Below are 27,894 nucleotides of genomic sequence, written 5' to 3' on the forward strand. Positions count from 1 at the left end.
AAAATGTAAATCACTGTTTGCCATCATAAAATCTTTCCTCCTCCTGACTTACATTCTGATATGCCTGCTGGTGACATCTTCAGTCCTGTCAGGTTATCTCTGTGGAATGCTTGTTTATTGAGAGTTCTATTCACAGAGGGAGATGCTACTAGCTTGGCAGTTGGAAACAGCAGTTATTTCCCACAATGCAAGGAGGTTCACAGACAGGAAATTGTCTGGGCCAGGGCCCTGATATCACACTGTGGGAGGGGTTTCACCACAATACACACATGCAGACCCCGATGATTTATTTGAGAAATGGTTAAGATTTCTCTTGGGAAAGGGGGCATCGCTACTGATTGGGATGAAGCTCAATTTTGGGTTCCTATTTAAAGAGACTCTGAAGCGAGTTAAAATCCATGTTTTTAACTTTTATTTATGTTGAGCACTATAGCTAGTGCTAAAATGCTGCATCCGCGCGGCAAAACAAGGGGGTTTCGACCCCCCAATCACAGGACAAAATACACGATTTTCTTGGTTGTGGATTTTGCTGCCCAGGGAGGCAGAGCTTTGAGCTGCAGCTCTGCCTCCACTCAAATCAATCCACCGCAGATCTCCGCCTCTCCCCGCCCCTCTAAGTGAAGGAAGATTAAGAGGGAGGCGGAGAGAGGCTGCGATCAGCGGGGATTGATGAGATGAGAGGCAGAGCTACAGCCCTAAGCTCCGCCTCAATCAAGAAGCGCTCCCCGCACTTAGCCCAGGGGATTTGGGGGGTATAAACCCTTTGTTTTGCTGCAGGGATGCAGCGTTTTGGCACTAGCTATAGTGCTTAACATAAAAGTTAAAAACATGGATTTTAACTCGCTTCAGTCTCTTTAAATATTATATTTTGCTAATGTAATTTTGACAACCAACACTTTTCTTAACCTCCTTAGCGGTATGCCCAACACTATGTCAGGCATACTGCTCTCTGTCCTCAGGAGTGCTCCAGGATGAATTAATTTGCTGCAATGGCTGCAAAACCTTTAGCTAGCACTAGGCTAGCTAGTACAAGTGTCTGGCACCCCCCGACCCCTCCCGATCCCCCGTTTATACATTACCCAGCCTGGATCCGGCGATCGCACAGCCTCCCTGCATAGCTCCGGTCTCTCTATGGGGAGGATCGGGTTTGCGCATGACGTCATGTGCGATCCTCCCCATAGGGAAGACCGGAGCTGTCCGGGGAGGCAGCGCCGATCGCTGGAGCCATGCTGGGTAATGTATAAACTGGCTGTTCAAGGGATCGGGGGGGGGGGGGGGGGTTGCCAGACACTTGTACTAGCTAGCCTAGTGCTAGCTAAAGGTTTTACAGCCATTGCAGCAAATTAATTCATCCTGGGGCATAAAGTAACAAAACCTCCTGAGCGGCGTAACGCTCAGAAGGTTAAAGTGAAGGACCAAGGTGAATAAAAATCAAAAATCTACTTATCTCCTCTAGCCCCTTGCAGCCGTGATGTGCCCTTGCCGCCATGATGTGCCCTTGCCGCAAGTTCCGCTCCCTGTCGGTAGTCTGGGGTCCCCTTCAGTACAAAATGCCTGCTGCGCTCCAGCGTGCAGTTCATGGAGTCGCACCGACATCATCCGGACTGTACTGCGCAGGCACAGCACATTTCTGCACATGGCGAGGTCGGCTTCTGCAGCGGAGGAGACCGGAAGCCACCGGAGCTGCGGCGAGAGCACAGAACGGCTGCCAGGGGCTAGATGGAGGAAGCCTCAGGTAGGTAAATTATTAATTTTTTTTTTTTTTAATTCATCTCGGAATCTAATCTCTACCATTGCCATATGTTTATGTATGTATCATAGTCTAGAGGCAATTTTTATGTATTTAGTATATGTTTTGGGGATGTGGGAGGAAATCGGGATGCCCAGAGGAATCCCACGTAGACACGGGGAAAACATATACACACACACACACACACACACACACACACACACACACACACACATAAACACACACACACATAAACACACACACACACACATAAACACACACTTAGCACTGCAACAATTACCTTGGCTTTCTGGAATAAATCAGACATGCAGGCAGTGTCTTCATTGATGACCTCAGCGTGACAGTAACACGCCAACACACCGATCAGGAGACTGGCACACCGCACCAGGCTATCTGGAGGAGTGACCTAAGGAACATGAATGAGATGGTTGGGACTAGATATTCTGACAATAATCACCATAATATTATACTAAGGCTCCCACTTCTATGGTACTTTAAAGTGAACGGGAACCCGTTTTAAAATAAAAAAGTCAGATACTCACCTAAGGAGAGGGAGGCGCTGGGTCCCATAGAGCACCCCCTCTCCTCTCCCGGTCCCCGCTGTTGTCCTGGCTCCCCCGTAGTGGTATTCGATTGTTTTGGTCAAATACCGCTGTTTACCGGCCGAAGGGAGGCTTCGGAAAAGCTTCGGAAGCATGCTCCCGAAGACGGACCACTCTACACTGCGCACTCTATGACGCACTCGCGCATACGCAGTGTGGAGCCGCCTGTCTTCGGGAGTACTCGGCTCCCGAAGTCCCCTCGGCGGGGGATGTGAATGGAGGAGCCAGCGCAGCACGGAGGGCACAGGGAGAGGGGAAGGCTCATTAGGACTGAGCCTTCCCTCTCCTTAGGTAAGTATCTGCCTTTTTTTAATTTACATATGGGATCCCATTAGCTTTAAAGCCCCACATGCAACGCAGCAAACAGTACTACTGTATTCTGAAGTCATCTACAATTACTAAATGATAGCGGACAAGAAAAAACTGCTAGTGCTCAGAGCGGGATGGAATGAGGAACTTTAATAAATAAAAAAGTCTGTTTATGTTAATAAACAACTCTGGGGCTGCATTGGAAATACTAGCGATGATAAGATACTAAATTAAAATGGGAAGGCACTTAAAGGACCACTATCGCAAACATCGTAAAATTTAAAATACATGTAAACACATTCATATAAGAAGCACATTTCTTCTAGAGTAAAATGAGCCATAAATTACTTTTCTCCTATGTTGCTGTCACTTATGGTAGGTAGTAGAAATCTGACAGAACTGACAGGTTTTTGGAGTAAAACATCTTCTAATGGGGGATTCTCAGAGTTTTATTTGTTTTCAAAAGCACTTAGCGAATGGCAGCTGCTCCATCCAACTGCCCAAATTGTGTGAAGCGAGCAGGGAGGCTAGCAAGCATCTTTGTGTAAATCCTTTTCAGGGAGTGTCCTTATAAAGAATAAAGACCATGCTGAGAATCCCCCATGAAGAGATGGACTAGCCCAAAGAACATACAGGTCTCATCAGTCTGCTGAAAGCTTGTACTCACGTGCTACTGTTGGCAGAACGACCGCCCTGCGGGAGGGTCTGATGGACCAGTTGTTTGAAAAAGTATGGCGTGTACACACCTTTAGAGACCACTGCTGGCTGAAACTCTGCTGACATAACGTGGCCCGAAATATTAGTATTGGTGATAGACATTTTAATGAGTCTCATTTTTTTATAAAATTTTTTTAAAACTATGAAAAAAAAAAATAAGTTTCATCAGGAGCTCCCGTTTAAAAAGTTTGTGTTACCAGCATGTCCAGATCTACAAAACAGCCAGTGAAAGTGGAGTGACCCAAGCTCTTACAAGTCTCTTCTCACTCCACATAGTTTGTCTGCTGAGTGACATATCTCTGTTAACTGAACTTAGTTTGTGTCAGATACTGAAGGATTTAACAGACCCAGGTAAAAACAAAATAGACAACATTAAAAGGTGGGTCTAGAGAAATATTCCTAAAACTCTATCAAAAGATTGGTTATTATCCTTATCCTGTACTATTGTATGATGCACACAAAGTGCCAATAACCTACCACCTCAACTATGTATAAACCAATTGATACTCGACTATAAGGCCCCTGTAGGGTATTACCATCTTTCTCCTACCCCGTTATTATTGTTCAGTTATGGGGGGGGGGGGGGGGGGGGGGTTATTAGAAAAGTTAATCTATATTGGGGTACAAAATAAGCAGAATAAATAAGCTTAAATAATATACAGTATAAGACATAAGCGTATGAAACTACTCAACTTAATGTTAACCGGAAACACATAGATGACTATGCTTAGACTTATTGAGATGGACCAAACCCCTGAGAGTTCAGCAGGGTGGTTTTGGTCCCCCAACTCTTAGGGAGATCTGCTCCACTCTAATTAGAACTAATCACTAAACAACATAGTCAATTAATCATTTATCTATGGAAGTATCATAAAATTCTTCTTACTATGAAACATATCTATTTACAGGATTAGTAACAATAGGTTGCGTAAATACTTATGTTTTAAGTACACCAACTTGATTATTACTACATGTATGACATATAAACAAACAAGTGTTATTGTCACTATGAATACTGTTTGATCTGGAAAACTGTTCTCAACGGCCGTTATAAAATCTATGTTATTGCTACCAATGTGACATTTTTTATAGACAAATGTACACAACTGCCTATTTGGCTGTACTGTTTCTTTACTTTTTTGTTTTTGTTTTTTTTTTTTTAAAACCACAATAAAAACTATTTAAACACACAAAAGATTGGTTATTAAAGAAGAATGGAACAAGAGGACAGAGCACACAAATTAAAGCAAATTATTCACCAACAATTCTAAGTTTAAAAGTATTTTGGACGTCAGTCTAGCCACATGGAAAGCAATGTCCTATTTCTGTGGACCAGAGAAATAAACTCCTCCCTCTTCCCCATCCCAGCTGACATTAGTTCAGTACCTCTGATGAGTAGCTGTTGAGTAGTTGCTCAGCTATAGTGGTAAGATAATTGAACAGTTTCTCTTTAAGACCTTGATGCACCGTCAGAGATGGGGAGCTGGACTGTCTGCTGGTCTCCGTAGCAGCTGAATTGGTAACCAGAAACATCTCATTGAATGAGGATAAGACATAAAGCTCTTCCGTTTCCGTGAATCCACCAATGTCTTTCCCTCTTTTACAATGTAAGCTGAAAACAAGCAAAAGAGAACCTGTAATGCTTGAAAACCAAATTGCAGAGTTCCACATGAGGCTTCGGATTGACAGTGAAGCGTAATATCTTTAACGGGCAGCAAAAACTATGAACAGTGCAGTAATGACTAATAACAAAAAAAAAAAACAGATGGCACAGATGGAAGGCCTGGTAAGATAAGATGGTGTCACCAGTTAGTTGAGGCCTGGTCATAGCAGGAAAGAAGTAGGTTTGTTCACCTGAGATGTTTGCACTGTTTGGATCTGCCCACTGGAGACTTTTTTAGGCCAATATTGTCTAGCTTCTCCAGTGTGGAGGGTTGAAGCCTCGGTAACACAGTCACCAGCATGGTAGCACCACCATGGTAGCATTACAGCTTTATAAGGTTGTCTATACTGTGCTCAGTTCCACCCAATGTGGCCTGTCATGGTGAGACTTTCTGCAGTGTGGCCTCCAGTGACACAGCTCTCTCATACATCCACAGTGTTCTGGGGTCCATCACTGTAGAGCTCACTAGTATAAAAGGGGTCCTGTTATTTTCATCATCCTTGTGTTTTGCAATTTGCATGTAATTAGAAAAACTCAGCAACATCAAGTGTAGTGGAAAACACACCTCAGGCCTGCAACTCACTATGGACATTTGCAGGTAATCACAAAGCGCCCACAATTTGCCAAATAGAGGTAGTCCTGCAATTTCCCCACGATTCCCAGAGCTATTGGCTACTGCAGCCACTGATGCGATCCCAGATGGCACACAAAACACTGCAAGCATCGATTTGCGATCGCTCTGCTGCAGGTGGCAAAACCCCCATAGGGATCCCCTTTTGCCAATCGCCGGCCATCGGCGAGCGCTACAGAATTGTAAGTGGGTACCTGTTTTAAAGATATTTAACATTTTGAAATATACTGTAGCTTTTTGTGTAGTAACTATCAAATATTCTGTACCTTACCCCCCCAAAAAAAGTCCTAAGAAGCAGATAAAGGATTTACATAATATTCAATGCAGAAATTAACTCACCACTCTAAAGGGTTTCCATAATATGACATAGCAGCATTGGAGTTCTTCATCGTAAGGCTCACAAGAGCTCTATGGAAGGCCGCATGACCAAAATACCTGAAACAGGGATAAATACACTGGATACGTTATTCTCATGTTACTGAATCTCCATTTCTGCAAAAAAATAAGTGATTGAAACTTAAAGGGGAACTGAAGAGAGAGGTATATGGAGGCTGTGATGTTTATTTCCTTTTAACCTCCTTGGCGGTCTGATTCTTTCCAGATTTTAGGGTCTAAAAGCGGTGCAATTTTTTTTCACTCTTTCAGACCCTAAAACCTGAAAAAAATCATTCTGGCAGGAAGATCTGCAGCAAAATAAAAAAATTTTTACCTTCCTGGGCTCCTGGGCTGCAGTTTTCTCTTTGCCCACAAGATGGCGCTAATATACATATAAACGAACTTCTCTATATTTCTCTAATATAGAGAAGTTCGTTTTCAATGTTAGCCCCGCCCCTGATGACGTCACGCTTCCACCACCGCTCTGCTGCCACCACCACGGCTGCGCTGCTCCAACTGGCTGCCGGGTCCCCGGAAGAATAGCGGGGACATGGGGGATCCCGGCGGCCAGGGAAAGACCCCACACTGCCGGGGAGAGAGGCTGGAGTCCCGCTGCGCAGCGAGATCGCGCGCGGGACTCCACAACTACAGGTAAAGCTCTGCAATGCCTACCCCGACCTGAGCTCGGGATCACCGATAGCAGCTGCTTTTTTCTACCCCGAGCTCAGGTCGGGAAAACCGGCAAGGAGGTTAATCAATACCAGTTGCCTGGCAGCCCTGCTGGTCTATTTCTCTGCAGTAGTATCTGATTAAAACCAGAAACAAGCATGCAGCTAGTCTTGTCAGATCAGACTTATAAGTCTGAACCACTGAAACACCTGATCTGCTGCATGCTTGTGCAGGGGCTATGGCTAATAGTATTAGAGGCAGAGGATCAGCAGGGCTGCCAGGCAACTGGTATTGTCTAAAAGGAAATAAACATGACAGCCTCCATATACCTCTCTCTTCAGTTCCCCTTTAACAGGCCAGATGTAGTAAGAAATCCAGAGCAATCTTCAAGCACCTCAACTTGGAATATATTAAAATGTTCCTGAAGTGAAAAATAGAATAAAGTTAGATACCTCAGTAGAGGGAAGCCTCAGGACAGTCCAGAGACTGCCCTCGTCCTCACCGATCCAAGGCTGGGACCTGCTGTACGTATTTGACAAAGGCTTGTTGAATACATTCACACGGCTGTGCTCCCATCCGTATACAAGCGCGGCTGCACAGTGCAGGTATAAGTATGGCCCCATCATGCATGGCTCCGTGTTACCGCGCATGCAAGGGCTGTACTTGCACCTGCGCAGTGATCATCCATTCTACGTTAATAGGTATCTAACTTGTCTATATTTTTATTCTTGTAGGGTCCAATACCTTGGTGAGAAGTAGGGGGAGACCGGGAGCCCAATGCTGCAGTATTGTCAGGTATAGGGAGGATAAAACTATACATTTGCCATATAGGCCTGCAGGGAATTAATCGTCCCTGCTTGGTCCTGCTGGATACTGGATGGTCGCTCTCCTGTAGTACGATAAACTTTCCAGAAAAACTGCAAAGCTATTACCTTTAAAGGAAGTCTGACTGGCAATGGGTGGGATGGAGGAGCCCAATGCGTGCTCTATGTAAGTGTTTTAAAATACCGTGTTTCCTCTAAAGTAAGCCATCCCCTGAGAATAAAACCTAGCAGGAATTTCAAGAAGGCTTGAAATGTAAGACATCCTCCGAATTTAAGCCCTAGCTAGGCAGCAGCCCACATGACACCAGCAAGTCACGCTCAATACAAAGCCTGGATACAGGAGAGCAGCAGTAGAATGTGAGTTCTACTCAGTCCTATATGTGTGTCAGGCAATTGGTATTTTTGTTGGAGCAAGCCCTCCTGATCTGTTGTGATAAGCATCAGCAGCACTTCACCTTTTCACCTCTTCCCAGGACACACAGCTTACCCCATTATAGCTCTGGGGAGCTTGACAGAGTTCTCTGCCTGCAGGAAATAGACTCTTACCCACATGATCAGCAGAATCAATTTCTTGTAATTGAGAGCCAATATCTGCAAACCACAAGCTCTGTGTATGCTGCTTGTGTTTCAGCATGGCATGCAGTATATACATTTTGTATAGTTAAACTACCAGTGTTTCCCCAAAAATAAGACACCCTCTGAAAATAAGCCCCAGCACATCTTTTAGAGCGAAAATTAATATAAGACAGTGTCTTATTTTCGGGGAAACACAGGTATGAATACAAATGAGAAAATAAAAATAAGTAGTAATCATAGGCGCCTACACTCTATCCCCTATGCCATCAAGGCATTTTGTATTGGCCTGAGGAAGCAGACCATGACCTGTTAAATGCGTGTCGGATTGCTTTTTTGTACAAACATGTTTCCTGTTGAACTGGTGTCCATATCTTCTGGAGAGGTAAGTGATAACCTCTCTTTTTTATTCATATTTTAAAACCCTAAAATGTACTGAAAATAATCATCTTTAAATGAGTCAGCGTTCACCCATTGTAAAATCCCTACTGACCCTGATTTACATTCTGGCATTTATGATAGACATCTTTAGTCCTTGGAGGTGCCTCACTGTGGAATATTTTGTTTACTGAGAGTTCAGAAGGTGGTAGAAAATATGCTTGGTCTCCCAGAATGCTACGGAGAAGAATTCCGCATAGATAAATAGCCAAGGCTAAATATCACCGGGAGAATGGGTTATATACACATAACACTCTAGGAAGTGTTTCTGATGCTGAAACCAGAATTATGGTGAAGGTGAATAATTTACTGCAATTTACTATAAGTCACTACAGTGGAAGCCGCCTTAGTGTTTTTGTTTGATCCAGTGCAATTTTCAGAAAATAATGCATTTGAGTTAAAAATGAAAGACATTTTAGGCTGGCTTTAGAATTGTCCACTAATGATCACACACTCACTTGTGTATGCTTGGGGCGTGCTCACTGATATCCTCCACTTCATCGTCCTGGCTGCCAAACAGTAACCACGTAATGATCTCCTCTTTCAGCATCTTTTTATCGCCAGTCAGCTCATGATGCTCCCGGCCTGAGGTCAGGTGATCTGGGACGGCACAGGAAGGAAGAGCCAGCGCCACACACAGGCATTGCACTGCAGAGCTGAAACCAATCACTGGGGATTAATCCAGGCATTGCTCAACAATCATCACTGGACAGCAATAAAACAATGGAGGGCATAACAGAAGTGATACAACTCAATAGCCGTAGTTACATTTAAATAATAAAAAAAAAAAGGTAGATAGATTTACGCTACGTTCACAGTGATGTGTTGCTGTGCCACGTAATGGCTGCATTATAACGTGGAAAGTCGCAATGCAAAACCTAAGCAACGTTCACAGGGCAGTCAGTGGGGTGTGGTCTAACGGAGTGCGGAATCCCAACGCATAACGCAGTGTTCTCCCCAGAAATTGTTTCAAGCCGGGTGGTATGAAGCAATAGAGAGAATAGTCGGCACCATCCAGTAAAAATGCTCTTTTATTCTTCAATTTCCATATCAGCCATAATTGCAACGTTTCAGAGTAATAGCAACTCCTTTATCAAGCTAAGCTGAATGTCAAATACATCACAATACAAAATCATTATCCTTTTATACCCAACATGGAGGGCTACTAGCCAATAGCGCTGCTTTACAGCTCTCAACCTATCACTGCAGTCCGTGCTCAAGCCAGACCTGATGGGGAACTGCGCTGCTATGTGCCCATTGGTCGCTGTCAGTGGGCTCCCGCCTACTCCTATTTCAAATTTCAAATCCACCGGTCGGCGTGATGCGTCCAAACGGCCGCTTACGCCCCGCGTCCGGCCGCCGGACCGCCCACTGCGGACCTGACGGGAGACTGCGTGGCGTGACGCGTGCGAAGGCCGCGTCGAACGCGTCCAAAAGTACGCGTGGCTAACGCGCACAAATGCGCGTCAAACGCGGCCAAACGCACGCATAGCAGGCCATCTATGGCAGGAGAGGCTGGCAAACAGCCACCTCCGCTGCACATGATGTTGTAGACAAAGTTTGTGACGCAAAACGTCGATCCCCCTGGATATATACTTAGCAATATAACAACTGTCAAAAAAAGGGGTAATGACAAAGGTAATGAAAAGGGGGGGGGGGGGGGAAGAAGGGGGGGGGAAGGAAAAGAGGAGGAAAAAAGATATATATTGATATACAATCTCCACATATATAAATAAATAGAGATGCATGTGCATGAGGGGACACACCACTCTGCGTCCCCACATACACACAAATCCAACCACTGTACAGATGGCCGTACGCCACCAGGCGACACCGGTCGACCCTAGCGGCTGTATACCTATAAGAATAATCCATGTTTAGCCCCTAACATAATCCACTATAATCTAGATGAAGGGAATAAGATCTAATTCACGATTAAGTCCTCGAGGCTCCATAGTGTCCAATCTCTTGATCCACATTGCCTCTCGCCAGAGCAACTTTTTAACCCTATCGCCCCCTCTCCTAGGGGCCAGAACTTGTTCAATTATCATAAATCTCAGCTGGCTGACGTTGTGTCTAGCCACCGAGAAGTGATATGGTACTGCCTGGTCGACCAAGCCCTCACGTATGGCATGTTTGTGCGAAGACAGACGCACCTTCATTTTTTGCGTCGTCTGTCCTATATATAGCAGACCACACGGGCATTTTAATGCATATACTACAAACATGGAGTCGCGAGTGTGACATCCATGTATTTTAAATTTGGTGCCCTTATGTGGATGTATAACTTGATCTCCTCGAATAACTGAACTGCAATGCACGCAGTTCATACAAGGGAAAGTACCCCTACGTGAGAGTCTTGGTCGTCCACCAGCACCTCCTATATCAGCATGTACTAACCTATCCCTTAGATTTGGGGCCCGGCGATATGAAAAAATGGGGGGGATTAACAAAATGTTGGACCTGAGGAAAACTATCTGCCAACATATGCCAGTGTCTCCTAATGATTTTATTAACTTGTTCACTAACTGTACTATATGTGGACACAAATGGTAATCTATCTTGTTGCTGCCGTTTTCTTCTCTGTCGACTGGTGTCACCTAGCGGACGGCTACGTGCCGCCTGAACCACCTCAGCTGGATATCCCCGCTGTCTGAATTTCGTCTGCATCTCATCTAGTCTACTGCTCTGTACTGCCTGATCCCCCACAATGGTACAAACCCGCTGGAATTGGCTAATTGGCACCGACCTCTTCGTAGCCCGCGGATGGAAACTCCCATAATGGAGTAGGGAGTTCACATCCGTGGGCTTAACAAAGAGGTCGGTCACCAAGCGTTCACCCTGTCTCTTTACCTCAGTATCGAGAAAGCTAATGTGTTCCCTCGAACTGTGCAACGTAAGTTTAATCTCCTGGCACTGTCCCGCCAATTCTGATACAAAAGTCTCAAGGGCCGAATGTGGCCCCACCCACACGCACGCGTCACGCCACGCAGTCTCCCGTCAGGTCCGCAGTGGGCGGTACGGCGGCCGGACGCGGGGCGTAAGCGGCCGTTTGGACGCATCACGCCGACCGGTGGATTTGAAATTTGAAATAGGAGTAGGCGGGAGCCCACTGACAGCGACCAATGGGCACATAGCAGCGCAGTTCCCCATCAGGTCCGGCTTGAGCACGGACTGCAGTGATAGGTTGAGAGCTGTAAAGCAGCGCTATTGGCTAGTAGCCCTCCATGTTGGGTATAAAAGGATAATGATTTTGTATTGTGATGTATTTGACATTCAGCTTAGCTTGATAAAGGAGTTGCTATTACTCTGAAACGTTGCAATTATGGCTGATATGGAAATTGAAGAATAAAAGAGCATTTTTACTGGATGGTGCCGACTATTCTCTCTATTGCTGGATACCTGACCTAGGAGTGCTGCCAGGTCTTAGTCACGGCACATCACTTGTGTATTGGAGGAGTGGTGCTTCACTATCTACTCAAGCCGGGTGGTATGAAAAATTAACCAGGTGGGGTGTGATGAGAGAAAGCCGGGCAGGTGCTTCTGTGTGCAACTCTGCTTTCAGCATAGGAGAAGGTGAGCCGATGGCAGCGGGGTGCTCACCAAAACTAGCCGGGTGGATCTCCCAGCTAAAAGAGCCTGAGGAGAACACCGATAACGGACCCATTAACGTAACAGTAAACATGCTTTTCATTGACTGTGTGCTTCACTATATGTGACCCAACACAATTGGCCAATGATTAGTCAATTTTAGCACTTCCAGGTTGTATAAGAACGTACCTCCACAATCTGTTCATAGTATTCAAAATATCTGGCCATTATACTACTACAGTAGGAGGCAGTAAAATTGCCAAATCATTGGCCAATTAGAATTGAGTGTGTTTATGCACTAGGGTATCTAGGTAGGCGACTTTCTAGCCCAGAAAAAAAAAAAGTCTTACTACTTGTCCCTACTGACTTATGAACAATCAATGCTGAATAGTTATAAATACAATCTTAATACTTTCAAGAGCCACATCATAGTCACAAGACACATCTGGCTTTCCTCTTCAGCCAGGGCTGTCAAGTAAAGTTCTGCACACTTTGAGACTCTGACTGTCATAGCCCCACCCCCAAAAAGACACCAACAAGGTTAGAGTGCCTGGCAGTCTTACATTACATCTCCTCTCAGACTGTGCATGCATATGGATCATAAACTGCTCCTTTTGAAAAACAATTTACACTAACAACATTAATAACATCTACTGGGCCTGGGTGCTTGAGAAGCATATGGCTCTGTTTCAGTGTTGAACAAAAAACGAAAGCAAAACTTTTGCACATCATAGCTATACTCCGTCCCTACTCTGTACACAAGACCTCAGAGAAGTAATTACATGGAGATTGTCTCGCCAAACTAAACACCCCATTATATAATAATACAGAGCCCCCTGGTAGTCTCCAGTTTGTTTACATTTCACAGTCAGGTATCCATCATCTCATCTATACAAACCTACCTGGATGGTTTTCCAGCCGAACCGGAGAAGACCTTCCAGAAGTCTCTATCTGCTGAGACCAGTCCCCCTCGTAACATGACTGCCAACAAGGCAAAGCTTTCCGCCTGGGTCTGTGGAGAGCTTATACTGCGCATAGTCACTGCCCAGATTTTACACCACAGTTTTTGTAAATCTGACTTTGGAGTCATAACCGCATGTTTTTGGCTTCGACATACTGCCACTGCCTTCAGACACCTCAGGACAAAAGCTGCCCGCTCCCCCCGTCTCTGCTGGGCCAGCAGTTGGTGCAGGATGGTTAGTAATGGAGTCAGCTCAGTGGCTGAGAGACTGTGTGGATGGCGTGCAACTAAACACTCTACAATCTGTAACCTGCAGGTATTTAAAAAAAAAATAAAAAAAATCAACATTTACTTAATAAGAACATAAACAAAGCATACATAAACAGGCATGACATATAATACCACATAGGAGAACATCTATAATAACACTGATCAGCTAATCACTAGGGGAAAAAAAATTCAGGTTCTCCAGATTTGTGAAAGAAGTATTCAGCTTGAATGATCTGAGAAAATATATCACTATGTAATGTTCTCTATTAATACTGCTCTTATCTAATGCCTGCCTTCTTTAGTGTTACCATTATACACTGCCCCTTCAAGTGACCCCTTTTATAGGTACAATCCCCACTAGTGACTGGCAGCTAAACACATTGGCTATCATTCATAAAGCATTCCCGTATGCAGATATGCTAAAAACAGCCGATTTTACCGAGCACTGAGCAAAAGGTGTATTCATAAAGGCTGTTTCCGCATGCGAAAGCTGACTTTCCCGAGCAGAGCGATAAATTACCGCATTGTGCGGTGATTCTATGCGGAAATGTAACAAAATGTAAATTCATAAAAATTAACGCAAGCAGTATGCGGACGGGGATTACCGCTCCCCTGGATGTAGCGATAAGCATGCGGAGTACATGTAAGTGAATGGGACAGACCTCCCAAGCAGCAGCAGAGAGAACACCGCACGGAGGGACTCGGCCAGCTTCTCCTGTTTCCGCATGCCTACCGACAGCCTAACCCTAGCCTACAGCGGAATATCTCCGCACTCTTATCGCAACTAGAAACATTTTTATGAATGACCACCCAGAAGACTGAAATACTGACAGCGGTGTTTCTCCGCACGCATTTACTTTACCGACAACACTTTTATGAATGATAGCCTTTGTTGGAACGGGAAGGAGTGGATGGATATATTCAGGTCTTCAGCAATACGTTCAGATGCTGATCTTAAAAGTTCTTCAATTCCCAGCATCCCGCAGCCATGTCTATCCTGTCCCAACCAGATTCCATTCTCTTTAAACTTACTGAGGCAATCCTCAAATTCTGAACATATCTACAGTAGCCAGGTGACACCTTTCCTCCTGTACCAATGTAAGCCTCATCAGGTGACGGACACAACCTTCTGACCAGGGCTGGGCCGACACATAGGCTCACAAAGCTGGAGCCTCTGGGCGGAGCTCACTGCAGTCTGGGGGGGTGAGGGGGGCCGCGCAAGGCGCAGGTCTGTGCATTGCCTGGCTTGCAGCCCACCATCCCCGCTGACTGTGTTCACTGGCCGATGCCTGATGAGAGGCAGGAGAGCTGGGGTGGGTGATCCACGCTAGCTGCAGATCAGCCTGTTATGGAGAAATCAGCTGTCTGCTGTGTGCTGTCCCCAGTCTCCCCTGCGTGCATTCACAGAGCAGAGCGCCCCTCCTCTCCTCTGTCACACTAAGGGGGTGGGGCTTAGCACTGTGAACTGGAGACCAGGGAAATTCAGGAAAGAGGCAGTCGAACTCAGGAAGACAGGTACATAATTATGTGGGGAATTGGTTGAGTAGAAGCACTGTGAGGAAGGGGGAGAAGTGTCCAGACAGAATAAGCAGGCATGATTCTGCTCAAATGCAGCACACACACTGCCTGTTCCTTAGGCTGAGCTGAAAGGATCAGTTTCCCTAATGCTGCTGCCACAAGTGTACATGAGACACTAATAGCTGGGAGCCCTCTCTCCTTCCCTGAAGCTGCTGCATGATTATGAGGTGGCTGTAAGATAACAGGACAAATGCCAGAGCTGGGCTTCCTGGGTGAAAGGAGAGCACACAGGGGAAAGTAACTATAAGCTGTGTGTCAGGTCTGTGAAGATTCTTCTATGTCACCAACACTCATGCCTCTCTCCCATTCCCTATCACTCTCAATTCCTCCCTTGTCATTATGATGCTATATCTCCCCTTAACCACACCCAACCCACTCCCCCCCCCCCCCCCCTTTCCTGTCTCTAAATCTTCTGCCTCTCTACCCTAGCTTTCCTTCCCTCAAGTGTCTCCCTCTCCAAAAGCATCCCATCAGTGGCGTAGCTAAGGAGCTGTGGGCCCGATGCATGTTTTGCAATTGCCCCCCCCCCCCCCCAAAAAAAGCACTCTATACATAACAATTGATACAGCGCACCAAAACCTGCCAATGGCAACTACAGTGTCAGAGGTGCAAGAAGGGGATGGGGAACAGTGTGTTAGTGATTACCACTATTCAAAGTATCCATAGAAGTGATTATTATTATGAGCACAGGACCAATAGAGAGCTAAAACTGTAGTTGAGGAAGGGCCCTTTGGGGCCCCTCTGGCCCAAAGGGCCCGATGCGGTCACAACCTCTGCAACCCCTATTGCTACGCCCCTGCATCCCATCAATGTTTCACTTTTAAAGTGGACCTGAACTCTTGCATGGGACAGAAGGAAAACATAGAGAAATACACCCTGTATGCATTTAGAGAGCTTAGCCTGTCTAATTCCCCCTCATCTATGACTAATCACAAGTGTTAATTTGGTCTCTCCCTTGTGCCACCTGATTGACATGGAAGATAAGGCATATAAGCTCATTTGAAAGCACAGGATGTTAGCAACATATCTGCTTCCATGAAAGCAGGAAGTAGAAAGTGCAGATTTATTGCAGGATTTGTATCAGCTGTAACAACAACAAAAATGTGTTTCTATGAAGGTTCTTATGCTATTGCCTATCTTTTAGAGCAGTGAGGAAATTCAGGTCTGCTTTAAAGTGGCCACTACCGATACAATTCACCAGACAATCAGTTGTCCTGGACCACTAATGAACGCTTACCAGTATATCGAATACGATCAAATTGATGGAATCAGTCTGTATTAATTCTGTTAATGAGCAAATTGGATAGCAGCTTTCCTTCCATTAGTGGACCTAAACAATCATTTCTGATCAATGTTATCAAATCAGATAATCAATTGTATAATTAATGGCCACTTTAAGTATTTATATAGTGCTGATGCCCCCCCATAGCATGTTGCAGAGTATATATCAATACTGCTGATTATCCTCAGAGCTTAAAATGCAATCCTACAATAGTCATAGTGTATGTCTCTACCATATTACGTATTTATATAGCAGTGATATCTTCTGCAGCACTTTACAGAGTACATGGTCATGTCACTGACTGTCCTCAGAGGATCTCACAATCTAATCCTACCATAGTCATAGTCTAATGTCCTACCATAATGCATATTTATACAGCACTAACATCTCTTGCAGTACTTTACAGAGTAGATAGTTATGTCACTGACTGTTCCTTTAGAGGAGCTCACAATCTAATCCTACCATAGTCATAGTGTAATGTCTTACCATATTATTATTATGTATTTATATAGCACTGCCATCTTCTGCAGCACTTTGAAAAGTACATAGTCATGTCACTGACTGTCCTCAGAGGAGCTCACAATCTAACCCTACCATAGTCATAGTCTAATATGAGGGGGGGGCGCATCTGGGCAGCCCAGCCTCTGTTGATAGTGGACCTTGTCCCGGCCCTGCCTCGGACATGCACTGCACGGAGCAAACTACTAGAATTCACATTGGTATGTGTTCAACAAAAGGCAATTTGGCAATTTTGGAATAAGGTTTTCGTCAATCTTTGCAATATACAGATAAAACATGATACAATACAATAATACAATATACAATAACATTTCTATAGCGCTTTTCTTCCATAGGACTCAAAGCGCTTAGGCTCTCTCAAGGAAAATTCAAAATCTTCAAAATATCTTATTGTAAAATCCATCCTCAAGTCATAGAAACCGACTTCTCTGGAAATATCAATCCAAAGCATAGACTATAATTACCAGGGAATAACATCAAAGTCCTTGTGTGAGCTCTGCAGTTTGTAACGGACAACCTCCCAGCCCAATTCTATTCTTCGACGCTTGAATTGGAGCACGAGCTCCAGGGGTTGCTTATCGATTCCAGGGTAGGGAGTCGTAGAGATTTCCATGACCACAGTGTTATCTGTGAACAACTAAAAGAAAAAGACGACAACAACAAAAATCTATGTCAAAAAGGCACCATGTCAAATGCTCCTGACAGGTATTCAAATGACAAATACAACATATTTGATGCATTATTTATAAAGCATTTGTTTCCACATGTGTATAAAACCTTGCAGAGTGCTGTATGTCAGCCCAACACCAGCCCCTCTGGTGCCCAACGCCAGCCTCCCCGACGCCCAGCACCAGCCAATCCGAAGCCCAGCCGTAGCCTCCCTGCTGATGCTCAAGACCAGCCTCTTCGATGCCCAACACCAGTCTCCCCGATGCCCTACGACAGCTTCCCCCCCCGATGCCCAACGACAGCCTCATGGGCAGCTTTCAATCTTGGACATAGAATCTACAACCAGGAGCACTTTTTAGGATGTAGATTCTCAGTCAAAAAACAAACAGGTTAATTTGCAGTGAAGAGTCAAAAAGCTGACAAGACTCCACTCTGAAAGCCCTACATTATTAATATTTACCTGGTGACAAACATCAGCCATTAATTCCACCAGATTCTCCTTGACCGAGATGACACGAGTCCCTGAGGAGTACTTCCCTCGACTGCCGATTTGACTGATCTCGCTCACTATACCATCGTACAGATTAAACATCTGTCTCCGCCATATATCCTGCTCCAATGCATAAGCACCTGAAAAACATGGGCCAAGTCAATCAAAATGAATTAAAAAGTCATTGTGTTTTGGTCAGCGCTGTGGTGTTACACGAAACTAAAACCAGATGCAGGATAAATTACGCATCAGATGCGGATGTATTGATTTAAAGCTAACCATTCCAAGAAGTGTATTTGTCTCTGTTCCTTCACCACACTACTAATACGGTATTGGCTCCTCAACAGAACCCGAGGTGGGGTTCTAACAATGCTAGCTGCACACAGAGGCTGGGTCTGCCTATACAGCCCAGCCTCTGTTGCTATCCAGATCCCCCCCTAAGCTCCCCCTGCACTCCGCTATCCCCCATAAATCACAGCCACGCTGTCGATACGCAGCGTGTCGCAGCGGGCTGTGTTTATCTATGTACTCTCAGTCTCGGCGCTCCCCCTGCCTCCTGCATAGCTCCGGTCCCTGCCTGCGTCCCTGCCCTCCCCGCTGATTGGGAGGAAGGGATGCGGGCGGGGACCGGAGCTATGCAGGAGGCGGGGTGAGTGGCGAGACAGACACTACATACAGTGGCTTGCAAAAGTATTCGGGCCCCCTTGAAGTTTTCCACATTTTGTCACATTACTGCAACAAACATGAATCAATTTTATTGGAATTCCACGTGAAAGACCTATACAAAGTGGTGTTCACGTGAGAAGTGGAATGAAAATCATACATGATTCCAAACATTTTTTAAAAATAAATAACTGCAAAGTGGGGTGTGCGTAATTATTCAGCCCCCTTTGGTTTAAGTGCAGTCAGTTGCCCATAGACATTGCCTGATGAGTGCTAATGACTAAATAGAGTGCACCGGCGTGCAATCTAATGTCAGTACAAATACAGCTGCTCTGTGACGGCCTCAGAGGTTGTCTAAAAGAATATTGGGAGCAACAACACCATGAAGTCCAAAGAACACACCAGACAGGTCAGGGATAAAGTTATTGAGAAATTTAAAGCAGGCTTAGGCTACAAAAAGATCTCCAAAGCCTTGAACATCCCACGGAGCACTGTTGAAGCGATCATTCAGAAATGGAAGGAGTATGAAACAACTGTAAACCTACCAAGACAAGGCCGTCCACCTAAACTCACAGCCCGAACAAGGAGAGCGCTGATTAGAAATGCAGTCAAGAGGCCCATGGTGACTCTGGACGAGCTGCAGAGATCTACAGCTCAGGTGGGGGAATCTATCCATAGGACAACTATTAGTCGTGCACTGCACAAAGTTGGCCTTTATGGAAGAGTGGCAAGAAGAAAGCCATTGTTAACAGAAAAGCATAAGAAGTCCCGTTTGCAGTTTGCCACAAGTCATGTGGGAGACACAGCAAACTTGTGGAAGATGGTGCTCTGGTCAGATGAGACCAAAATGGAACTTTTTGGTCAAAATGCAAAACGCTATGTGTGGCGGTAAACTAAAACTGAACATCACTCTGAACGCACCATCCCCATTGTCAAATATGGTGGTGGCAGCATTATGCTCTGGGGGTGCTTCTCTTCAGCAGGGACAGGGAAGCTGGTCAGAGTTGATGGGAAGATGGATGGAGCCAAAATACAGGGCAATCTTGGAAGAAAACCTCTTGGAGTCTGCAAAAGACTTGAGACTGGGGCGGAGGTTCGCCTTCCAGCAGGAGCTGCTTGGCAAAGAAGAATGGGCAAGGATTTCAGTCTCTAGCTGTACAAAGCTGGTAGAGACATAACCTAAAAGTCTGGCAGCTGTAATTGCAGCAAAAGGTGGTTCTGCAAAGTATTGACTCAGGGGGCTGAATAATTATGCACACCCCACTTTGCAGTTATTTATTTTTAAACAATGTTTGGAATCATGTATGATTTTCATTCAACTTCTCACGTGTACACCACTTTGTATTGGTCTTTCACATGGAATTCCAATAAAACTGATTAATGTTTGTGGCAGTAATGTGACAAAATGTGGAAAACTTCAAGGGGGCCGAATACTTTTGCAAGCCACTGTAGGCAAACACAGCCCGCACTGCTCGGCTGTGATTTATGGGGGCAAGCAGCGCGCAGGGGGAACTTAGGGGGATCTGTATAGCAACAGAGGCTGGGCTGTATAGGCAGATGCAGCCTCTGTGTGCAGATAGCATTGTCAGAACCCCACCTCGGGTTCTCTGTAAGTCAAATTTGCCCCATAAAGCAGAGTGTCGGAAAGGGTGAGAATAGTGACCGTTTTGGATTTGTAGCTCCACAGAGACTGTCACCAGGAAAACAGAACCGAAGGGACAATCGACTTTGAAGAGAAGAATCAGGGCAGGGGGGACTGGTGGAAGTCTGTTGAGAGGGTAAAGTCTTTTCTCTTCAGTGGTTACTTTTTATTTAATTACCAAGAGATCTGCTTTAAAGGACAACTGAAGTAAGAAGAAGAAGGGGGTTGACATATTTATTTCCTTTTAAAACAATACAAGTTGTCTGTAAAGCATATACAAATAAGAAGCACTTTCCCCCCCCGAGTAAAATGAGCCATAAATTACTTTTCTTCTATCTTGCTGTCACTTACCGTAGGTAGAAATCTGAGATAGTAACAGGCCGTCACGTGACATGCTGGTTGCCAGTGCGTGGTACGCTGGGGTGTCATGTGACAGCCTATTAATATGGAGACGCGACACAGGAAGTGCTATGTAGTTGAGTTAAGAGGAGCTAATCACCTGCTCACGACTCTGCAGGGAGGGAGGGTGGAAAGAGAAAGAAGGAGACCAAGCATGCTAGAAATGAGGCCCACACAATGCAGCCTGGGTAGCGCAAAGTTAGACATTCACTTGCTAAAGGAAAAGATTTAGCATACAAGTAGCATGTTACATTACCTTCTTCTGGAGTTTTAGCTCCTTTTGGATGATGGACACGCATCATTATTCGGAAGAACTCCACAATCTCTTCTTTTATAGAATCTTTAGGCCTATACCGCGTCCACACCCGCAGTAACACAGGCAAGATCTCTACTCCTAACTTCGACACCCTCACTCGACAGTCCACCATTGAGGTGGAAAGGAAGATATTGAGAGCAGCAAGGATCTGGTCAAGCCCAGGAAGGTTCCTGTCGTCTCTACAATTAAAACAATTCCTACTGGTGAACAACAGAATTGCACAGAAGACAAGAATGAAAACTACAACACAGCTTTTATCACTCAATACTACACTGAGAAACAGGCATGTGGAGCCTGATAAAGCCTTTTGGTGAAACATGTTGGTGATTAGGGCAGTTCTTGGTACAACACTCACTTTATCAGCTCTCAATTACCCATTATCCGATTTAGGGGCATCTCACCTAGGCTTCTAGAAAGAGACACTGGTACATATCCTATTAAACTTTTCTCCTGTGTTTTCACCAAGGAAATATTTTCAAACCTCAAATACCTTTAAAGCACCCAGCTCATCCTGTGGGGCAGAACAGGGATGCTTATACCTTTTCTTTTGGGCCTGCTTTTTGACATCTTTGTGTATAAGGATTAATGAATACGTAACAGAAAATGTGTCCTTTTGTAACTGACCATAAAATCCTTTATTCTTACCTCCTTATTAGACACACCCTTTCACATACAATATACAAACTTACTATAGAACGATAAAGACTAAGGAAGACAGGATATTTGCTTCTTTACATGGGTATATATTCTTGGCATCAGGTACTAGGGCCCATAAGCAATTCACCTTTTCTCCTGAGATTTCGCCTAATATTTTAAAACCCTTTAAACCACTAGCAAGCAAGAAAACATCAAAATAATACTTTTCCATCTATTTGTTCACACTTTTCCAACTGCAAAATGCTGAAAAGATGAAAAGTCTCCGAAGAGAAAACATAGCAAAATAAGCAACATATTTGAATAATGGCTTCGTTTTTTCACCGCTTCCAGACGGCGGTGATTGAGCTCTACGCCCTGTTTGGAGGCTGTTATTCCTGCCAGGGCATAGATTTCACCTCACTGCCGCCGCGCATTCTTGCTGCCCTCGCCGTTCGTGTCTCTCTCTGCCCACTGCAGCACATATCTGTTGCTATGACAGCAGAGCTTAGTGAGCCGGTCAGGAGCAGATTTCATGGGCTCCTGACACGGTCATCAATGTGAGCAAACCCCATTGGCTTCCAGTTCAGCATATGATTTAGTGTGGCGATTTGTCGGTATGCAGCGTTTTTTGGTGCCAGTGATCTCCGTTCCTTAAGGGGCCACAGTTCGCTGGTACTGACGTGGTTAAAGGAACTTGAGATGAGAGGAATACGGAGGCTGATATTTATTTACTTTTACACAATATAAGTTGCCTTGCTGACCACCTAATACTGTGTCTTTAATACTTTTAGCCTTTGACCCTGAACAAGCATATGCAGATCAGCCGCATGCTTGTTTCAGGTGTGTGATTCAGACACTACTGATGCATGAAAGATCAGCAGGACAGCCAGGCAATTGTTATTGTATAAAAGAAAATAATGGAAGCCTTCATATCACCCTCACCTCAGGTTGCCTTTAACCTGCTGGGCGGTCTGGACGAGCTCAGCTCGTCCAGTACCGCCGGAGCCTGCCGCTCAGGCCCTGCTGGGCCGATTTGGCTCAAATAAAAAGCAGCACATGCAGCCGTCACTTTGCCAGCCGCGTGTGCTGCCTGATCGCCGCTGCAGCGCGGCGATCCGCCGCATGCAGCGGCGAAAGAGGGTCCCCCCAGCCGCCTGAGCCCAGCGTAGCCGGAACAAAAAGTTCCGGCCAGCGCTAAGGGCTGGATCGGAGGCGGCTGACGTCAGGACGCTCCGCTCGTCGCCATTGGCGACGAGGTAAGCGAAACACGGAAGGCCGCTCATTGCGGCCTTCCGTGTTACTTCTGGCCACCGGAGGCGATCAGAAGATCGCCTTCGGAGCGCCCTCTAGTGGGCTTTCATGCAGCCAACTTTCAGTTGGCTGCATGAAATAGTTTTTTTTTATTAAAAAAAAACCCCTCCCGCAGCCTCCCTGGCGATTTTAATAGAACGCCAGGGAGGTTAACCTCTTGAGGACTGCAGTGCTAAACCCCCCTAGTGACCAGGCAATTTTTAGTAAAATGGGCCACTGCAGCTTTAAGGTTAAGCTGCAGGGCCGCACAACACAGCACACAAGTGATCCCCCCCCCCCCCTTTTCTCCCCACCAACAGAGCTCTCTGTTGGTGGGGTCTGATCGCTCCCCCCATGTTTTGTTTTTTTTTAATAAATATTGTTGTTTCTTTTTTCTAAAAAAAAAAAAAACCTGTTTCTTTAAAGGGGAACTGAAGAGAGAGGTATATGGAGGCTGTCATGTTTATTTCCTTTTAATCAATACCAATTGCCTGGCAGCCCTGCTGGTGATTTCTCTGCAGTAGTATCTGATTAAAACCAGAAACAAGCATGCAGCTAGTCTTGTCAGATCAGACTTATAAGTCTGAACCACTGAAACACCTGATCTGCTGCATGCTTGTTCAGGGGCTATGGCTAATAGTATTAGAGGCAGAGGATCAGCAGGGCTGCCAGGCAACTGATATTGTCTAAAAGGAAATAAGCATGACAGCCTCCATATACCTCTCTCTTCAGTTCCCCTTTAAATATCAACCCTCCCTCCCTCCCCACAGCCAGCGAATTATGGCGATCGGCTGTCATAGGCTTCTGCCTATGAGAGCTGATCGCTCTCTTGTCCCCCAGGGGGACAGCAGTTTCACACGGCTGTCCCCAGTGCAGCGCTACTGTTGATCGCAGCGCTGCACCAAGTAAATAGATGGCGATCACGCCGTCTAACAGTTTCCCGAGCGGCAATAGCCGCTCGGAGACTGAAGGCGGGGCGGAGCTCCGCCCTCCGAGCATGAGATGCGCGCAGCCTGCGCGCGATCTCCTGTAAAACAGAGCCCCAGGACTTTACACCAATTGGCGTTAGGCGGTCCTGGGGCTGCCGCTGTGGCCACGACCATCGGCTTGACGCGGTCGGCAAAAGGTTAAAGGAGCACTATAATAAAAATACATTCATATTTATTTATTTATTGTATTTATAAAGCGCCAACATATTACGCATCGCTTTATAAATATACATTTGTACATTATATATATTACATATAAGATATACATTTGTCCCAGAGCATGCATCATAAATTACTTTTTTCCTATGTTGCTGTCACTTACAGCAGGTTGTAAAAATCGAACAAATCTGGCAGATTTTGGAACAGTCCCATCTACTCATTGGGAATTACCAGGGTTGTTTTTAGTTCTAAAAAAATAAATACATAACTGAATGGCAGTTGCCAATTGCAATTTGGAGAATAGTGGGCAAGCAAGTAGAGAGGCTTGCCAGCACCTTAGTATAGATCCTTTCCACAGAGTGCTTTTGGAAAGAATAAAGGAGATACAGGTAGTCCCCAACTTACAAACAATCCAAAAATGGGAACAAGTCAAAAAAATTTTTTTCAAAACAAACAAGAAAAAAATGTTTTTAAACTGCAGTAAACTATACTATATAGCGAATTCTAAGTTCTGCATATATGTTTTAGAGTAAACCTGTGATACAGCGCTGGGACTCTCCAGAAGTGGGTGGGGATCACGTGAAATCAATTTCAAAATTGTAATTGCAAAATTTTACGTTAGATTTTTGCGTAAGCATAATTAGCACATCATGATCATCGTTAGGACAGAAGGAGGCACAAGAGGGCCTGGGGGAGGCAGAGGTGGTACTAAAGGACACAGTGGAGGCAGAGGTGGCACAGAGGGCAAGGCTGAGGAAACAGGAGGAAGGAGGTGACAGTGGGGGGCAGAGGTGGCACAAATAGGGACACTGAAGGAATAGGGATATAGAGGTGACACAGAGGGGGCCACTGGAGGCACAGAGGAGGTACAGGGGACAGAGATGGCACAGTGTTCCCAAATTAGCAACGGATTCATGTTAAGACTGTATCTACAGTCCCCATCTCATTCACTAACTGGGGACTACCTGTACCGAGATTGCAACATGAGGAGATGGATAAGTCTAAAACCTGTCAGATTCCTACTATATACGGTAAGTGACAGCAACATAGGAGATCAGTAATAATATACAGTAGTGTATTTATGGGTAGCAAAGGCAGAAAATCTATTTTGCTGGAAAATGGTTTCAAGCCTACCGGACTTTGGTCATCACATAGGAGAAGAATTGGAAGAACTTGGAGTTGAGGCCTTCAGTCTGGACACAGCATGCCCTGGTGAGCGTAAGGATGATGCGAGCAACCAGAAGACGATTTATTACACAGCGAAGATTTGGGTATAAGGTGCAAAATATGTGCAATAATTCTGAAAAGCAAGAAAAAAATATTTGATCAATTAAAGGCGTTCCGTACATACCTCTATCTGCTGGGAATCTGGGAAGACCATACTCTTCAGTAACAAAAAAAAAGCCACCTGTACAACATAAAGTGGCACTGAAGTGAAAATAAACTTATGATATAATTATTATCATCGATTTATAAAGCGCCAACATATTCTGTGGCGCTGTACAAAGTAAGAAACGAACATGGGGTACATAATACAGACAATGGTGTACACCAATATACAAAATACATAATTAGTGACAAAATACAAAAACGATACAAAATACAGAATACAAAACACAGAACTGGTAATGACAGTGATGACAGTAACATGATGAATAAAATGTATAATGATTTCCGAGACACAAAAGTGGGAGAAAGCTGTGTGTGTGTGTGTGTGTGTGTGTGTGTGTGTGTGTGTGTGTGTGTGTGTGTGTGTGTGTGTGTGTGTGTGTGTGTGTGTGTGTGTGTGTGTGTGTGTGTGTGTGTGTGTGTGTGTGTGTGTGTGTGTGTGTGTGTGTGTGTGTGTGTGTGTGTGTGTGTGTGTGTGTGTGTGTGTGTGTGTGTGTGTGTGTGTGTGTGTGTGTGTGTGTGTGTGTGTGTGTGTGTGTGTGTGTGTGTACAAGAGGAGGAGGAGTATACAACAAACATATAGAGGCAGTGTGTTTTAGGATACCTAGTAGGAGTGCAATTTGGTCTTAGGACAAAGGGAAGTGGCCTGAGGTAGCACATACGCTTGTCGGAACAAGTGAGTTTTTAAAGAGCATTTAAAGGTAACAAAGGTTGGCGAGTGGCGGTTGTGTTGTGGGAGGGCATTGCAGAGGAGGGGTGAAGCGCGTGCAAAATCTTGTAAACATGAATGTGAGGTTGGTAATTGTACAGGAGGACAACAGAAGATCATGTGCACATCTGAGATTGCAATTGGGTTGTTAGGCCCCGTTCACACTTGCGGTTTGAGTCCACAAGTGTCCGGGGGCCGCAGAGACCGTACGGGTCTCTGCGGTGGCCACAAGTTGCGGATCCGGAATGTATCAGTTCCGGGCGCTACAATAAGGTAGCCGGAACGAGATACATTGCAGTGCCAGAAAGGCACCGCAAGCATGGGTGATACCAGCGTGTAGTCCGGGCCCCCCAAGTGGCATAGGACCGGTGCTGGAAGCATCCGGTCCTATTGCCAGTGTGATGAGAAACATCCGTTTCTCATTGCACAGCATGGCCGCATGTTCGGGTCAGGATCCGGCCCGGGTGCGTGGGCCGGATGACCGGACCAGAAAAATAGCGCATGTTGGAAAAGTGTCTGGAGTCCGGATCTGATCCAGCTCCGTTCTGTACGGAACAGATGCATGTGTACGTCCGCATAGACTTTGCATTGCTATGCGGAACGTACATTCCGTTTGTACAGTATACGGTCCGGATCCGATCAGGCGGATCCGGACAGCGAACGCTAATGTGAACCAGGCCTAATCTGGAAATTAGTGAGGATATGTACCGGGGAGAGAGATTGTGGAGAGCTTTGTAGGTTAGGGTTAAGAGTTATATAATGAATTGTATGTGTAGTACAGCTAAGAAATAGAACATTAGTAGTATATAAAGGATTCTAATATTGTTTCCAGTACAGGAGGTGTTAAGAAACTTCAGTTATCTATGCAAAAGAGCTTCTCTGGGCTCTCTGACTCAACTTGGATTGGCTGCAGTGCTGTTTTCTGGAGCACTTATACATCAAAGAAACAGTCAGATGCGTGTGTGTGTGTGCGTGTGTTTAGTTGTTGTATGGCTCTGCAGCACAATGTTAAAGCTGCAGAGCACTTAATTGTAAAAAACAGCCTGGCTACTAGAGGGGTGTAAGCCTGTGGTCCTGAAGAGGTTAATGAGGCAAGTAAGTACCCATTTGGGGCACTTTTTTCCCTACAGGTACACTTTAAAAACCACATACAACACTAATAACACAAGTGGGCCTCAGTTAAAACCCTGCTGATATCCTTCTCAGTAAAGCCATACTACAGCCACCTACCTTCCCATTGTTTCGGATTGATCTCGCACCAGTACTTGCGCACAGAGAGGATATCTTTCAGGAGGATGCTGCTGTAATCAGTGCCATAAGCAGCACAGGTTATGGGGTCCTTCAAAGTGTCAGTCACATGAATCAGGAGGTCCGTACACTTTAACCGTGGGGCACCTGCAGAAACCAAGCCACAGAACTGGATCAGTAACACATTACAACTTAAGTCTTGCATTTTTGACGACATGTTCAGATGATCAAACGGGAATGGTGGTTTAGCACATCCTAATGTACAAAAGTTAGAAAAACTGCGACAAAACTCAAATGTTATTTCTCATATCCAATCACATTATTTACTTCCAGTCTCCCTTTTAAAGTGACTCAGAGCAGCTCTCATGCTCATGCCTTTAAGCCAAACGACTTCCAACAAAGTCGTGCTATGACCCCTCTGGAGGAGCCTCTTGCAATGGCCATGTGTGTCACTTCCTCTTCCTGCTTCATTCAGTGATGCACTTCTCTAACAGAGAAGGCAGGGGTGACCCGGAAGTTATAACATAGCCAAGATGGCAGCCG

General features: G+C 45.2%; 1 protein-coding gene across 1 annotated transcript in view; it reads right to left on the reverse strand.

Annotated features, from left to right (window-relative positions):
- The window catches only part of ATM (ATM serine/threonine kinase), a 216,521-nt gene that overhangs the window by 163,219 nt on the left and 25,408 nt on the right, over window positions 1–27,894 (reverse strand). The window contains 10 exon segments of the mRNA XM_068266920.1: window positions 2,031–2,156; window positions 4,765–4,990; window positions 6,012–6,107; window positions 9,010–9,207; window positions 13,045–13,413; window positions 17,217–17,389; window positions 17,882–18,051; window positions 20,872–21,110; window positions 25,140–25,305; window positions 27,334–27,498. Of these exon segments, the coding sequence (XP_068123021.1) occupies window positions 2,031–2,156; window positions 4,765–4,990; window positions 6,012–6,107; window positions 9,010–9,207; window positions 13,045–13,413; window positions 17,217–17,389; window positions 17,882–18,051; window positions 20,872–21,110; window positions 25,140–25,305; window positions 27,334–27,498 (1,928 nt within the window).

Source organism: Hyperolius riggenbachi, chromosome 2, assembly GCF_040937935.1.
Source record: "Hyperolius riggenbachi isolate aHypRig1 chromosome 2, aHypRig1.pri, whole genome shotgun sequence".
NCBI classification, from domain to species: Eukaryota; Metazoa; Chordata; class Amphibia; order Anura; family Hyperoliidae; genus Hyperolius; species Hyperolius riggenbachi.